General features: G+C 33.4%; 1 protein-coding gene across 6 annotated transcripts in view; it reads left to right on the top strand.

Moving 5' to 3' along the window:
* Window positions 1–16,263, top strand: part of HFM1 (helicase for meiosis 1) — a 137,224-nt gene that overhangs the window by 20,615 nt on the left and 100,346 nt on the right. For all 6 annotated transcript variants that reach the window (XM_068540286.1, XM_068540287.1, XM_068540284.1 and 3 more), the window contains 7 exons: window positions 557–822; window positions 1,078–1,125; window positions 11,639–11,709; window positions 12,167–12,299; window positions 12,940–13,091; window positions 13,672–13,749; window positions 13,969–14,127. In XM_068540286.1, the coding sequence (XP_068396387.1) occupies window positions 557–822; window positions 1,078–1,125; window positions 11,639–11,709; window positions 12,167–12,299; window positions 12,940–13,091; window positions 13,672–13,749; window positions 13,969–14,127 (907 nt within the window). The remainder of the gene's footprint in view (window positions 1–556; window positions 823–1,077; window positions 1,126–11,638; window positions 11,710–12,166; window positions 12,300–12,939; window positions 13,092–13,671; window positions 13,750–13,968; window positions 14,128–16,263) is intronic.

Genomic DNA, 16,263 nt, shown 5'->3' with positions numbered 1-16,263 from the left:
CAAGAAGTCTCAGTACCTGTCCACATGGGCCTCTCTATAGGGTTGCTTCAGTGGTCTCATGATATAGTGGCTAGCTCCCCTTAGAGTGAGTGATCCAAGAGACCATGTGGAAGTGACAATCTTTTATGACCTAGCCTTAGATGTCACATGCTTGTCCTTCTGCAGTACTCTACTAGTCTCATAGGCCAGTCCTGATTCAAGGAAGGTGACTAATAAAGGGGTTGAGCACCAGGAAACAAGGATCACTGGAACTATCTCAGAGGTTGGCTACCGCAGATGGATTTATCTGAGTGTTAGGAAAGTGAAAAGAAATAATTCACTTTGTTATAAAGCAGAAACTAACACACCATTGTAAAGCAATTATACGCCAATAAAGATGTTTAAAAAAAAAAAAAAAGAATTCAGTGGTAAATTTAGCAAATTGTACTTTAGGAGAATGATTAGCTTTTGTATTCTAATAAACCAAAATCTGTAAGTATTTTTAAAGGGACCAATTTTATGCTAGTTTTTCACATTCTAAGTAACTATTACAAATGCAAATATGTTTTTTTTGCAGATTATTTAAAATATCTGACAATATACATGGGAGTGCTTATTCCAATGACAGAGTAAACTTGGACTCTCATACTGGCTCAGTGAAAATTGTCCAAATGGAAATGAGCAAAGGGAAATCATGGAAATATAGCAATAGTAAGCAGAAACCTCAGTATTCAGACATTAATATGTTTAGAGCCAGTGATACTTTTTCTGCTTCTGAAATCAGAGAAGGCATAATCAAAGGACCATCTTTTTCAGTTGCCTCCCAGCCTCATGAAGTTCAAGGTAATTCCTTGCTTTTTCAGTTGGTTTTCTAAAAGTACAGTCTAGTCTGTATTTCTTAGCATAGGTAAGAATACAAAAATTTGAGTAGGCTGTCTCTCTATGTACAATTTCTTTACTATATTGCATTGTGTTTTTTAACTGTGATCTAATATTGTTTTAACTGTGCTCTCAATAAAAAGTTACACAAATTTTATTGAAGTAGCTTTTATGGAAAAGGTTAAAAATATGCATAAGTATGTAAGATTTTTTTTTTAGGGGTAACAGAAAATGGTTTCAATTCCTTGAAGGCTGTCACAGAAATCCGTATCCTTTAAATTATTTTACTACAGCAGCATTATATTTGAAGTCATAATTTTAAAACATTTTGGTTCATTGTGTTTCTGTTTGTTTGTTTTGGTTGACAAAGAAGAAGAGGGAAAAGTGAATCTTTTGGGTCATGTAAGAGTCTCAATATGTGTGATAGTTAGTGCTACTGAAAGTGTGGTCTGTGGACTGGTACCAGTTGTGAACTGTTTGTTACCAGTCTGTGACAAGTACAGATATGAGATTTGTATTACTGAATGAACTGTGAGCATATTTACTTACAAATTGATACAGATAATTTCCTTTATTTTGTGTAAGGACAGCGTATTGGTATAAACATGGGTAGGGGAAATGACTGAGAATGGGATATTCTATGGACTGGGGACATTTTTACAAATCTAGTAATTTTTGAAACAACCTAATTTGCAGATTATACCTATTTACATGTCTGGGTATTTCCAACATAATTATTTTGAGTATATATGTGTGTTCTGGAGGTAACATTCTCTTTGCTTCTTTGATATTTTGTGTATGTCTGTAGCAGTGTACTTATTCTATTTTATTATAATTCATCAGCTGTTTCTGTAACTATTTCCCTATGACCTATGAACTCCTTGAAGGCAAGGACCAAGCCTTGTGTATCTTCTTATCTCCAAATTCATTGAAAGCCATATAAAGAGGAGAAGTTGTTCTGGCAAAAGAGTAGCCATGAGCAAGGGCAAAGGTAAGAAAGTATGGAATATGTTTGGCAAGAACAAGCATTCCAGTTTGGGTGAAAAAAGTCATGATTAAAGGAGTAGTAGGGGGACTTCCCTGGTGGCACAGTGGTTAAGAATCTGCCTGCCAATGCAGGGGACATGAGTTCAAGCCTTGGTCTGGGAAGATCCTACATGCCGCGGAGCAACTAAGCCCGTGTGCCACAACTACTGAGCCTGCACTCTAGGGCCGATAAGCCACAACTACTGAGCCTGTGTGCCACAACTACTGAAGCCTGCATGCCTAGATACCGTGCTCTGCAACAAGAGAAGCCACCATAATGAGAAACCTGCACAGCACAATGAAGAGTAGCCCCCACTTGCCGCAACTAGAGAAAGCCCATGCACAGCAACGAAGACCCAACGCAGCCAAAAAAATAAATAAAATAAAATAAATAAATTTTTAAAAAATGCAGTAAAAAGGAATTGTATTTTTTTAAAAAAAAGGAGTAGGAGGAAATAATGATGGATAGGTATTTTAGGGTTAGATCATTTAATGCCATAAATACCAAGAAGTTTTTATTTTTAATATATTTAGTAAGCCATGAAGAGAAACCATGCAATATTTTTGAGCAGGTCAAGTTACATTACGTAAGCCATGCTTTAGGATTATGGAATTAGTGACTCAAAGCTGGGGAAGGCTCTAGAATCCACAAAAGTTATGATCTAGTTGACAAAACAGTGAATTCCAGATATGGGGCCATTTAGCTAGAGAAATCTAGGGATGAGTGATTCTAATCCTGGGTACTCTGGGGACTGAGAATTCTGAAGTATAGTTAGAAAATGTTTGCTTCACCACTTGTGAAAAATTGCCTCCAGTGCATATAACTGAACTGAACTAGAATGGGAGGAGGGGACAATAAAAGGGTTATATATGATATAATAATGTCAGAAATGGCCAGCCATTAGTGCTCCTCTTCATCATGGTGTCTCAGTCTTGTTGCACTTCCTTCTCTCTGGTGATCTAAATAGTGTGGGAATGTAGGAAATAGGTTAGCAGTAAACAGTTAAAGGTAGTTTCATTATCTGTGTGATGGGAAATTCTTATCCCATACCTGAACTTGCCATAATATGACTAATTTTTGAAGAGTTTTAAAGATTTTCTTGCTATCTTAGCATAGCTGAAGTGGTTCTGTTGTTTAGGTCTCTTTGTTAGCTAGACTACTGCCTACTCTTGTGTCCATTGATTTATTGTCCAAAAAGTTCATTTGCTGTCAAACTTGCTGAACTTGCTGCACTTTATTGTTTCCAAGTGTATTATTTACAGTGGAAGACAATGCTAGTTATGATAATTTGAGAGTTTGGGGATTACTTGGACTTATTTTCTGATTATTTTACAATATTTTACTATATTTGAATCCTCAGGACAATAGAAGTTTGGTCAGATTGATCCTGCTACAGTACTGTTGTCATTTTCAGTTCTGCAGACATTCCGCTCCTCCCGCCCCGCATCCCGTTATAACATGTAATTGCAGTGAGACTGCTGAGAATTTGTTGGACAAAAGGAAAAATTTGATATCAAGTGTTGATAATGATGATAAATGGTATACTTAGTAGCTGAGTTTTCTCATGAGCTAGAAACTGATTTTACATCTACTCTGAATCATAGGTTCATTTTTGTGAGTGTAAATTGATGTGGAATTACCTCATGAGAGAAAAACCAGCATGATGACCCACTTGTGGGCTTGTTACAAATAAATATTTTAAAGGAAGAGATATATTTTGAAGGAAAAATGAGATTCGTTCAAAAACTGATGGATTGACAAACTCAGTATTACATTTTTGATTCGGAATGAGTATTCTGACACAGTGCACAATTGAAAGTAAAATGAAGGTTTATAAATTATCTGCTTGATTTAATAAATGCAAGCCTGTATTAATTGAGTTCTTAATGTGTGCCAGGCATTTGGGATATGTCAGTTAGTAAAACAGACAATGAATTCTTGCCCTTGAGAAGTAAACATTCTTGGTACGGGGGTGGGGAAGAGGATAGATCAGAACAATTGTAACAGTATATAAATAAGTCATATAGTATTTTAGAAGGTGATGAGTAATATGAAAAAAGAAAAAAGTGGGGCAGAGTAAAGGAGATTAAATTGGGAATGCTGGAATGGGGGCTCAGGATTAGAATTAAATAGAGTAATTAGGGTACGTCTTCTTTAGAAGTTGAGATGTAAGCACATGAAGGAAGTGAAAGAGCCAAGGAAATATGGAGGGAAGAACAATCTAGGCAGAGGGAAGGCTTTACAGCAAAAACATGGCTGATGTTTTTGAAAAACATAAAAGAGTCCAATAAAGCCAGAGGAAATGAGTCAGAAGCAAGAGTAGTAGGACATGAGGTCAGAAACACAAAGGTGGAGTGGGGAGGCAAGATTATGTAGGGCCTTGTGGCCATATACTTTGAGAGAAATGGGGGAATTTGAGCAGAGAAGTAATATGCTCTGATTTAACTTTTATCAGGATCACTTACCACAATCCATCAATTTTTTAATATCTTCATAAAAATATAATTGCTTAAATAACTATGTATTTGTGTTCTCAGATATATTATCTGTTTTATACCTCCTAATTGATTGTAACAGCCTCAGTTGCAGGAACTCATTTTCTTCTTTATTTACAACTTCCTGCAGCTTTCTGAGTCTAGTATTCTGCACAGTGTTTCATAAATGTAGTTGACAAATGTGACTCAGACTAATAAGAATCCATGCAAGTACAAATATCTCCCAAACTGGCAATAGACTCTTAACTTGGAGAGGGGACAGTTTATTCTTTATATCTATTAATAGTTTTGAGCTTTCTCAGAGGAAGGACGATTTAAGTCCTTGTTGAGCCAGTATGCTGATAATTACAATTAAATCCACCACTTAGCACAACGAAATTACCAAAAACAAAGGAATTCAGGGTTAGGTGACCAGCAGCAACACACATCAGCTAATGAAACAATCAACAGTTAAAAAATGAAATTTGGAATTTTAAAGAAGAGATAAATATCAAATGGCCTCATCAAGATGAATAAGAAAAAAATACCACCCTGGAAAAGACAAACTACATTCTTAGTTCTGATGTACTTTTACATATGTATTTGCATCTCTTCTCTCAGATCTAATTGTCAAAGTATAACGCTTTTATAACCTTGTTTCTCCATAAGGACTTTACAAGTTCTTTTCAGAATATGGAAGGTGACTGGGGACTGGAATAATTTTAATTCCTCCCCCACCCCAGCTTTATTGAGGTATAATTGACAAATAAAATTATAATACATTTAAAGTGTTCAATATGATAGTTTGATAAATGTATACATTACAAAATGTTCCCACCATCGAGTTAGTTAACACATCCATCACCTCACATATTTACCTTTATTTTTTTGTTTTTTGGATGAGAACACTTAAGTTAACTCTCTTAGCAAATTTTAATTATACAATACAGTATTTTCAACTCACTCACCATTTTATACATTAGATCCTCAGATCTTACGAATCTTATAGCTGAAAGTTTGTACTCTTTTACCAGCCTCTGTTTCTCCCATACCCCCAGCCCCTGGCAACCACCATTCATTGTACTATTTTTATGTTTGACTTTTTTTTTTTTAAGATTCCACTTATAAGTGATATCATGCAGGATCTGTCTTTCTCTGTCTGGCTTAATTCACTTTGTATAATGCCCTCCAGTTTCATCCATGTTGTCACAAAAGGCATAATTTCCTTCTTTCTAAAGGCTGAATAATATTCTGTTGTATACATATTTTCTTTATCCATTCATTTCTTAATGGTTATGTTGTTTCCATACTTTGGCTACTGTGAGTAATGCTGAAATGAACGTGGCTATACAGATATTTCTTTGAGATACTGATTTTGTTTCCTTTGGGTATAACCCAGGGATTGCTGGACCATGTGATACTTCTATTTTTAATTTTTTGAGGACACTCTGTAATGTTTTCCATAAGGACTGCACCAGTTTATATCGTTACCAGTTGTGTACAAGGGTTCCATTCATCCATATCCTTGCCAGCATTTATCTCTTATCTTTTTGATTATAGCCATTCTAACAGGTGTTAGGTGCCAACTCACTGTGGTTTTGATTGGCATTTCCCTAATGATTACTGATGATAAGCACCTTTTCATGTGCTGTTAGCCATTTGTATGTCTTCTTTGGGAAAATGTCTATTCAGGTCCTTTGCCTATTTTTAAACTGGGTTATTTGTTTTTTGAGTTTTATAAGTTCCTTGTATATTTTGGATATTAACGCCTTATTGGATGTTTGGCTTGCAAATATTTTCTCCCATTCCATAGGTTGCCTTTTCATTTTGTTGATGGTTTCTTCTGCAGGGCGAAAGCTTTTTAGTTTGACATAGTCGTACTTCTTTATTTTTGCATTTGTTGCCTTCGCTTTTGGTTTCAAATCCAAAACATCATTGCTAAGACCAGTGTCAAGAAGCATTTCCTCTTTGTTTTCCTCTAGGACTTTTATGATTTCAAGTATTATGTTTAAGTCTTTAATCCATTTTGAGTTTATTTTTGTGTATGGTGTGAGATAGGGGTCCAGTTTCATTCTTTTGCATGTGGATATACAGTTTTCCCATCACCATTTATTGAAATGATTATGCTTTCCCAATTCTTGACTCCTTTGTTGAAAATTAATTGACCATATGTGCATGGGTTTATTTCTGGGCTGGATATTTTGTTCCATTGATCTGCGTGTCTGTTTTTAATGTCAGTACCATACTGCTTTGATTACCATAGCTTTGTAATATAGTTTGAAATCAAGACGTGTGTTACCTCCAGCTTTGTTCTTCTTTCTTAGTATTGCTTTAGCTGGTTTTGTGTGTGTGTGTGTGTGTGTGTGTGTGTGTGTGTGGTTTCATACGATTCTTAGGATTGTTTTTTCTATTTCTGTGAAGAATGCAATTGGAGTTTGGATAGGGATTGCATTAAATTTGTAGATCATTTAGGGTAGTGTGGACATTCAGCAATATTAATCCTTTGAATCCATGAATATGAAATATCTTTCCATTTATTTGTGTCTTCAATTTCTTTCATCAGTGTCTTATAGTTTTCAGTTTACAGATCTTTTACATCCTTGGTTAAATTTATTTCTCAGTATTTATTCTTTTTGATGCTGTTGTTAATGAGATTATTTGCTTCATTTTTCTTTCTTATATGTCATTGTTAGTGTATAGAAATACAATTGATTTTTGTATATAGATTTTGTATTCTGTGTCTTAGCTAAATTTGTTTATTAGTTGTAACAGATTTTTTAATTTGTTTGTTTTGTTTTGGTTTTTTTTTGGTCTGTGTGTGTGGAGTCTTGGGTTTTCTATATATAGTTTCTTGTCGCCTGCAAATAGAAACAGTTATACTTCTTCGTTTCCAATTTGGATTCCTTTTCTTTCTTTGTTTTTTTGTCTGATTGCCGTGTCTAGGATATCTAATACTACGCTAAATAAAAGTGGCAAGAATGGACATCCTTGTCTTGTTCCTGACCTCAGAGGAAAAACTCAGTTTTTCATAATTGGGTATGAATGTTAAATGTGAGCTTGTTATATACAGCCTTTATTATGTTGAAGTGTATTCCTTTTGTACCCAGTTTCTTGAGAGTTTTTATCATGAAAAGATGCTGTATTTTGTCCTGTGCTTTTTCCTCATCTATTGAGATGATATGATATTTATTCTTTGCTTTGTTAAAGCAGTATATCACATTGATTGATTTGTGGATGTTGAACCATCCTATATCCCAGGAATAAATTCCATTTGATCATGGTGTGTGATCCTTTTAATGTACTGTTGAATTCAGTTTCATAATATTTTGTTGAAGTTTTTGCATCTATGTTTATTAGGGATATTGTCCTGTAATTTTCTTTTCTTATGGTGTTCTTATCTGGCTTTGGTATCAGTGGAATGCTGGCCTCATAAAATGAGTTTAGAAGCATTCCCTCCTCTTTTAGTTTTTGGAAGAGTTTGAGAAGGATTGGTATTAATTCTTTTAAAATATTTGGTAAATTCACCAGTAAAGCCATCTGGTCCTGGACTTTGTTGGGAAATTTTTGATTACTGATTCAATCTCCTTACTAGTAATTGATCTGTTCAGATTTTCTATTCTTCATGATGCAGCCTTGATAGGTTCTTGTTTCTAGGAATTTTCCTTTTCTTCTAGATTATCTACTTTTTGGCATATAATTGTTCATAGTAGTCTCTTATGATCCTTAGTATTTCTGTCTTATCAGTTGTGTTTTCTCCTCTTTCATTTCTGATTTTATTTATTTGAATCATCTCTACTTTTTTTCTTAGTTATCTTAGCTAAAGTTTTGTCAATTTTGTTTATCTTTTCAAAAAGACCCAGCTCATTGTTTCATTGATCTTTTCTATTGTTTTTCTGCTTTCTTATTTATTTCTGCTCCAATCTTTGTTATTTCTTCCTTCTACTAACTGTGGACTTATTTGGTTCCTCCTTTTCCAGTCCCTTGAGGTGTAAAGTTAGGTTGTTTATTTGTGATATTTCTTTTTTCTTCATTTTGGTACTTATCACTATAAAATTCCCTCTTAGAACAGCTTTTTATTGCATCCCAAAAGTTTTGGTATGTTGTGTTTCCATTTTCATTTGTCTCAAGATATGTTTTTGATTTCCCTTTTGATTTCTTCTTTGACCCAAATAGTTGTTCAGGAGCATGTTATTTAATCTCCATATATTTGTGAATTTTCCAGTTTTCTTCTTTTAATTGATTTTTAGTTTCATGCTATTGTGGTTGGAAAAGGTGCTTGATATTATTTCATTCTTCTTTTAAAACTTAAGACTTGTTTTGTGCCCTAACATATGATATTTCCTGGAGAATGTTCCATGTGCACTTAAGAAGAATGTGTATTCTGTTGCTGCTTAAGGGAATGCTCTGTGTATATCTGTTAGAGCCATCTGGTGTAAGGTATAGTTTAAGTCTGATGTTTCCTTATTGATTTTCTTTCTGGATGATCTATCCATTATTGAAAGTGGCGTCTTGAAGCCCCCTACTATTATTGTATTGCTGTCTGTTTCTCTGTTCAGATCTGTTAATATTTGTTTTATATATTTAGGTGCTCCAGTGTTGGGTGCATAAGTATTTACAGTTGCTGTATCCTCCCAATGAATTGACCCCTTTATCATTATATAATGACCTCTTTGTCTCTTATTACAGTTTTTGGCTTCAAGTCTATTTTGTCTGATGTAAGTAGAGCTACCTCTACTTTCTTCTGATTTCCACTTGTATAGAATATCTTTTTTCATCCCTTTACTTTCTTTGTGTGTCTTTAAAGCTGAAATGAGTCTCCTATAGGCAGCAAATAATTTAGTCCTGTTTTTTTAAATCCATTCAGCCACTTTATGACTTTTGATTAGAAAATTTAGTCCATTTACATTTAAAGTATTTATTGATAGGTTGGACTTATTGTCATTTTATTGTTTTCTGATGTTTTGTAGTTCTGTTGCTCCTTTCTTCTCCTCTTGCTCTTTTCCTTTGTGAATTGATGATTTTCTGTAGTGGTATGTTCTCACTGTTTTCTATTTATCTTTGTGTATCAACTGTAGAGTTTTGCTTTGTAGTTACCTTGAGACTCACATAAAAAAATCTTACAGTTTTAACAGTCTCTTTTGAGCTGATAAAACTAACTTTGAATGCATACAAAAGCTCTACAATTTTACATTCACTTTCTCACATTTTATGTTTTTAATGTCACAATTTATATCTTTTAATATTGTGTCTCCATTAATAAATTATTATAGATACAGTACTTTTGTCTTTTAACATATATACTACAGTTATAAGTGATTAACTACCACCATTACAATATTAGAGTATTCTGAATGCAACTATGTATCAACCTTTATCAGTGAGTTTTGTACTTTCATATGTTTTCCTGTTACTAATTAGCATCCTTTCATTTCAGCTTGAAGGAACATCCTTTAGCATTTCTTGTAAAGCTGGTCTAGTGGTGATGAACACCTTCAGTTTTTGTTTGTCTAGAAAACTCTTTATTTTTCCTTCAATTCTGAAGGACAGCTTTGCCAGGTAAAATATTCTTGGTTGGCAGTTTTTTCTTTCAGCACCCAGAATATATCATTCCACAGTCTGGTCTACAAGGTTTTTGCTGAAATATTCACTCAATCTTACGGGAATTCCTTTGTATGTAGCAAGTTGCTTTTCTCTTGCTGCTTTTAAGGTTCTCTCTTTGTCTTTAACTTCTGGCAATTTAATTACTGTGAGTTTCAGTGTGGGTCTCTTGAGATTCACCTTCTTTAGTAATTTCTGGGATTTTTGGATCTGGATGTCTGTTTCTTTCCCCAAGCTAGGATAGTTTTCAGCCATTATTTCTTTAAATAAGCTTTCTTCCCCTTTACCTCTTTTTCTTCTGGAACCCTTATAATGTGTATATTGGTCCACTTGATGGTGTCCCATAAGTTCCTTAAGCTGATTTCACTCTTTCTCACTCTTTTTTTTCCGTTTTGCTCCCATGATTGCATTAATTCCACTGCCCTGTCTTCAAGTTCACTGATCCTTTCTTTCAGTTGATCTGTCTTCTGTTGAAACCTTCTATTGAAATTTTCAGTTCAATTATTATATTCATTAGCTCTATGATTTCTGTTTGGTACTTTTTAATATTTTATATGACTTTGTTGGAATTCTCACTTTGCTCATGCATTGCTTTCCTGACCTTGATGGGCATCTTTATGTGTTATTTTGAACTCTCTATCAGGTAAATCACTTGTCTCTGTTTCATTAAATTCAGTTTCTGGAGATTTATTTATTTATTTATTTTTTAAACATATTCCCCCGTTTCTTCATTTTCCTTGACTTTCTATGTTGGTCTCTGAACGTTAGATAAAACAGGTATCTCCCCAATCTTGAGAGACTGGTCTGGTATAAGAGATGAACCTTGTCAATCAACCTGGCCTGGGCTCCTAGTTACCTGTCAAACCTTTGTGATTGTCCAAGCCTCTGCCTTTGTTCTTAGTGGCTCACAGAAGTTAAGGGTGTGCCAAGATCCATCAGTGTCCCAAGGGGAGGATTGCAGTCAGTCAGCACGTAGATGCAGGTTGATTAGAAGCCAGAACCTCAGTCAGCAGCTGAGAAAGTATGCAATTAAATTCCTTTCAAGGAGAAACTGAAGATGGGCATTCTTGCCTGCCCCCTCTGCACTGAGCCTGGATGTATACCTGCGAGGGTAGTGGGATGTTCCTGTGCCCATTTAAAAGATGCTTATTTTCTTTGCTTGTAAATGCAAGCCCTTTTGGCTAACAGAACTGAGTGTTTTGAGAGCCCATCCCTCAGGCAGGAGCCTTAAAAATTGGGGCACTAGATGTGTGGTCCAAACCCTCTGCTCCTCAGGGAGGATCTGGGAGTTGGGGGTTTCTTTCCAATTGTATGGTGATGTGCCAGGAGTGGGATTTATGGCAAGGGTTTCTCAGCCTTTCCCACCCATTTTGATGTAGGTATTTTCTCATTCATCTGTTGTAAAGGAATCATTCAGCTAGTTTGGGGATTTCTCTCAGAGGGAATTGCTCCACGTGTAGCTGTTTGTTCAGTGGATCCATGGGAGGATGGAAGTTCAAGAGCCTCCTATGTTGCCATCTCGGTCCTTCCCTCTGTATCTGTTAATTCCTTTCTTATGATAAAATAGCAAGTATTAAACCTCATCATTAAATATTGTCAAAGGCAATATTAACTTAATTTTTAAATTGAGTAACCGATTTTTAAACTTCTGAAATATTTAACTCCTTAATGTTATTCTCAGCGGCAAAATTTAGAAGTATTTTCAAACAATTCCCATATTTCAACTATATACAGTCCAAAGCCTTTGATGATGTAAGTATTTTGTTTAATTATTATCTGCCTTTTCTTACTAGATTGTGTGCTCTCTAAGGGCAGCGACTAGATCACATTCATCTTTTTGTCTTCAGTGCTACACTCAGTGACTTGTACATTATAGGAGCTCAAAAAATGTTTGTTAAATGAATGCATGTAATTTTCATAGGTGGGCTGTTTATATTTATTAGATTTATAACAATTTTTCTGGAAGCTAAAGAAATTATTTTCTTCTAGGTCTATCTAGCATATTACTTTGACCAAACAAGATGATAAATTATTAATAGTTTTATTTTTTGAGGGTGATGGATCTAGAGCCAGCTTATAATTTTAATAAGTTTAGAGGTAAAGATGTTTGAACTATTATTCCATAGAGTCTTCTTAAGACATATTTTCTAACAAATTGAGAATTGAAAATTTCTGTATATTCTATGGTTGATTAAATTTTATTTTTTAGCTTCTTTATACAGATAGGAATTTTGTGATTTGTGCTCCAACTGGTTCTGGGAAAACTGTATTGTTTGAGCTAGCTATAACAAGATTGTTAATGGAAGTACCATTGCCATGGTCGAACATTAAAATTGTTTACAGTAAGTATTTATATATTGAAAGAGTGATAATTAATTATAATAGTGATAAACCGTTGAGGTAAAAGTAAGAAATAAGTTCAAATTCAAGACATAAGAATTATTATTTGGTTTTCTATACTTTTTAAATAAAGACATGTCACATTTGGTCTTATCTGTTAACATTAAATTCAAAACACATTTTCCCAGATTTATAAATAAAAATAGTATTGGAATTGAGAATTTGGCCTTTACATGTTTATTTTTAAAAGGACAGGGAAGATGAACAAATAGAATCAAACATTTTGTAATATGAGAAATTTCCATAGGAACCTCTATTCTCTTTTTTTAGGTATATATTAAAATTTTTTTCATCAAAGTAATTTATACACATGGTTAAAAAAATCAGTGATCACAAAGGGCGATAATTTCCACCCTACCTTTCTTCATTCTTAGTTACAATTACCTGAGCAATCACTTCTTTTTCTATTTTTAGTTCTGTTTGGTGATTACTTTTATAGTTCTAAATAATATGTTTATATTGTTAACTTTTAATTTATAAATACTAGGCAGCACCTAGATGTGTGCTAACTTTATTAACTATTTGTGAAAATAATTTTTAAATTGCACTGATATTTAAAATAAATATCTTATATTGTTGTAGTGGCACCAATAAAAGCCCTGTGTAGTCAGCGTTTTGATGATTGGAAAGAAAAATTTGGACCAATAGGATTGAACTGTAAAGAACTCACTGGAGATACAGTAATGGATGACCTATTTGAGATTCAGCAAGCCCATATTATTATGACAACTCCAGTAGGTGTTGCTTATATTTTATTATTTCCTTGGTTTATTAGCAAATATCTCTTTCTCTTCACCATGGAAAAAAGTTAAAAGAAAATACAAAGTAGAAGACTATATTTGCAATGTGAAGCAAACAAACAAAACGTACTAGTGTTCAGGGTACATACGGAATACTAACAAATCAATTAAGTAAAAGACAAACAACCAAATGGAGTAAATAGGCAAAAGATATGAATAGGCAGTTTGTTATTGTGGATGATTTGTAATCATACTTATTGCTTGTATTCTTTATCCAAATATTATGTATTGTAGCAGGAGGACCTTGGTAGAGCTTAGAAAGGGTAATTAGACTATACTTTTGAATATTTTTGATTAAACTTAAAAAATAAATGGGGGTTCAATTTTTTAAACACATGATTATCAAAATTATTTAAAATTTTAAAAATCTTTAAGTATCTTTTGGGATGCCTTTAAGACATCAACTAAAATATTGCCCATCATTTGTAACAAGTCATGTTAAAAATTTTATCACACCTTAGTAATACTTATTATAATTCCTTATCATGTTAAACCACTTGCATTTTTTCTCTAGGAAAAATGGGATAGCATGACCAGAAAATGGAGAGACAACTCTTTGGTCCAACTGGTTCGATTGTTTCTCATTGATGAGGTAGTGAACACGTTATTCACTTTCAGAGATAAACATGAAGAGATGATTTGAATGGATATAAAGAAACAAGACATTTTCAACCAAACTCTATGTTTGCTTTATCCCTTCAAGTGGAAAATGCTTATTTTCTTAAGGAAGAGTGTTTAATATTGTTTTACATTTTAATTGACTAGATAGATTTTTATTTTTATAGCTAATGAGTCTTAATTTTTTTCTCAGATACACGTTGTCAAAGATGAAAATCGTGGACCAACTCTTGAAGTTGTAGTCAGCAGAATGAAAACTATGCAGTTTTTATCTCATGCTGTAGAAAATACCAGCAGTATTATTCCAATGAGATTTGTAGCTGTATCTGCAACAATTCCAAATGCTGAGGATGTAAGTTAGAATTTTAGTTTATCAGATTTTTTTATGACTTAGTGAAATATTTAATCTTAGAGAAAAGTGAGGTTTTTTTTTTTTTTTTTTTCTGTAAATCACCTAACCAATTTAATAGGAAAGTTATATCGTGGAAAGTTATGGTTAGATCTCATAGGTATGACAGCATTAAGGCCATCAAATTTGGTTGATTGGGTTTAATAAAATATGTTTGGTGCGAGTCTGTTGTTTAATAGTATCTAAAAGTCATAATTTCATGGGTTTTAGACACTTCATAATATGAGGTGTTTTGTTACCCCCAATTCTATGTGCCTGGAATTGTGGTAGGCACTAATGATAGATGCAAAAGTGAAAACATATAGACCCTGCTCTTGAAGAGGATCTCATGGTTAATAGGGTACATGAACATGTAAAGAAATAATTGTACAATATTATACTTTCTATAACAAACACATGTCCTAATTTTCTTCTTCAGTTTTTTGGCAAACTTGAAAAGTAGTACAATTTCACTCTGCTTTCTTACTCCTATTTACTTCTCAGCCTACTGTAATATGACTTTTCCCCCAGCTAATTCTTAGAAATTGTTTCCACAAAAGCTGCTGTACAATATTCTCTAATCCAATGTAAAATTTTGCCTTTATCTTTAGTTTAGCACGGTTAATCCTTTTTGTTCTTAAAATGACAACTTGTTTTGTTTATATTCAAGAATAATAGAGAAAATTTTAAAGTATGTGTAAATAAAAAACCCCCAGCATTTGTCCTTCTAGATTTATTGATGGAATCATAATATACATACACTTTTATGACTTGCATGTTACCTACAAATGTTTCCATGTTATTAAGTACTCTTCTTTAATACAATTTTTTTGTGGTTTTATTGTAATTTATTTAATACCTTAATGGTGGAAGATTGTTTCCAATTTTTGCTATTGTAAATAGTGCTGAAATTATATCTAAGAAAACATTGCAATTATTTCCTTAGGATGGTCTGCTAAAGTAGAATAACTGAGTCAAAGGGTATATAAAACTCTAAGAACACAGTGCTTTCAATAAATGTTATATTCATTTATACCTCTACCATCAGCCATTTCTCTGTATTCTAATGCTGGATAGTATAATAATGAAATTATTATTGTTATTATTACTTTTAAATAGTTCTCAAATTTGTTATTTAAAATGGTAGCTTATTTTAAAATTTTGTACTGCTTTGATTACTACTGAAGTAAATATTTTTAATATATTTGTCAACTATTTTAAGTTCTTTTTTTGCAACCTGCAAGGTCATAGACTTTACCTTTTTTTCACATTGGGATACTAAACTTTTCTTATTGATGTATAAGCAGTTACAAAATATCAATACTCTGTAATTCTTGAAACTCTCTTCCCCTTTGTGATAATCACTACTTCTGTGAATGCTGTCTCTCTGTCTCTTTCTACAAGTCCTCTACCTCAGGTTTCCCCTGAGTTAAGGCCTTCATCCTTTGCCTTCTGCTCCGCTTAAACTGTAAATTCTTGTTCTCATCCCTACCCATGAGAGCCTTGAAAATGTTTTAATATTTCCTTCCTATGCCATTAAAAACTCATTAATTTATCTTCCTGTCAAAGAAACAATCAGTTTCATAGCAGGGCACAAAGCCTGATTACTAACCAGGCTATGTGAAGTTAAGGATTGCTCTCCATAGCTCCAGAAATTAACTAAGGACTCTAGCATTGAGTCTGAAATGTGCTTTTGGCACTGCCATCTCTCAGTGTTTATTTGTTCTTTGTTTAAAAAAGTTGTCAGCCTTTGCCAGTCTAAGCCAATCATTACTTTGCTACTCTTCAGCTAATATTTAGGATAACACAAAAGAAGTGTCAGCCATATCTGGGCATCATTCTGAAAAATAGCAAAGGAGTTACAGTGCTAGTGAGAAATTTGACTTCTCTGTTGAAATTAATTTTAATTTTACTTTAGACTCTTAGGAGGAAAATAAAACAAAATAATAATAATTAATTGGAAGTTTACCATGTTAAAAGTGGGTATAATCTTGAAACACTGTTACTGAAAATATTTACCAATATATCAATAGGAGTGTCACTAGAATATGTAATGTTGAAAAATACTACTTGACTAAATATTTTTAAACTTGACTTTAA

Source organism: Eschrichtius robustus, chromosome 3, assembly GCF_028021215.1.
Source record: "Eschrichtius robustus isolate mEscRob2 chromosome 3, mEscRob2.pri, whole genome shotgun sequence".
Lineage (NCBI taxonomy): Eukaryota > Metazoa > Chordata > Mammalia > Artiodactyla > Eschrichtiidae > Eschrichtius > Eschrichtius robustus.
Note: the sequence above shows the minus strand (reverse complement) of the source record. Positions and strands in the feature narration are given on the sequence as shown.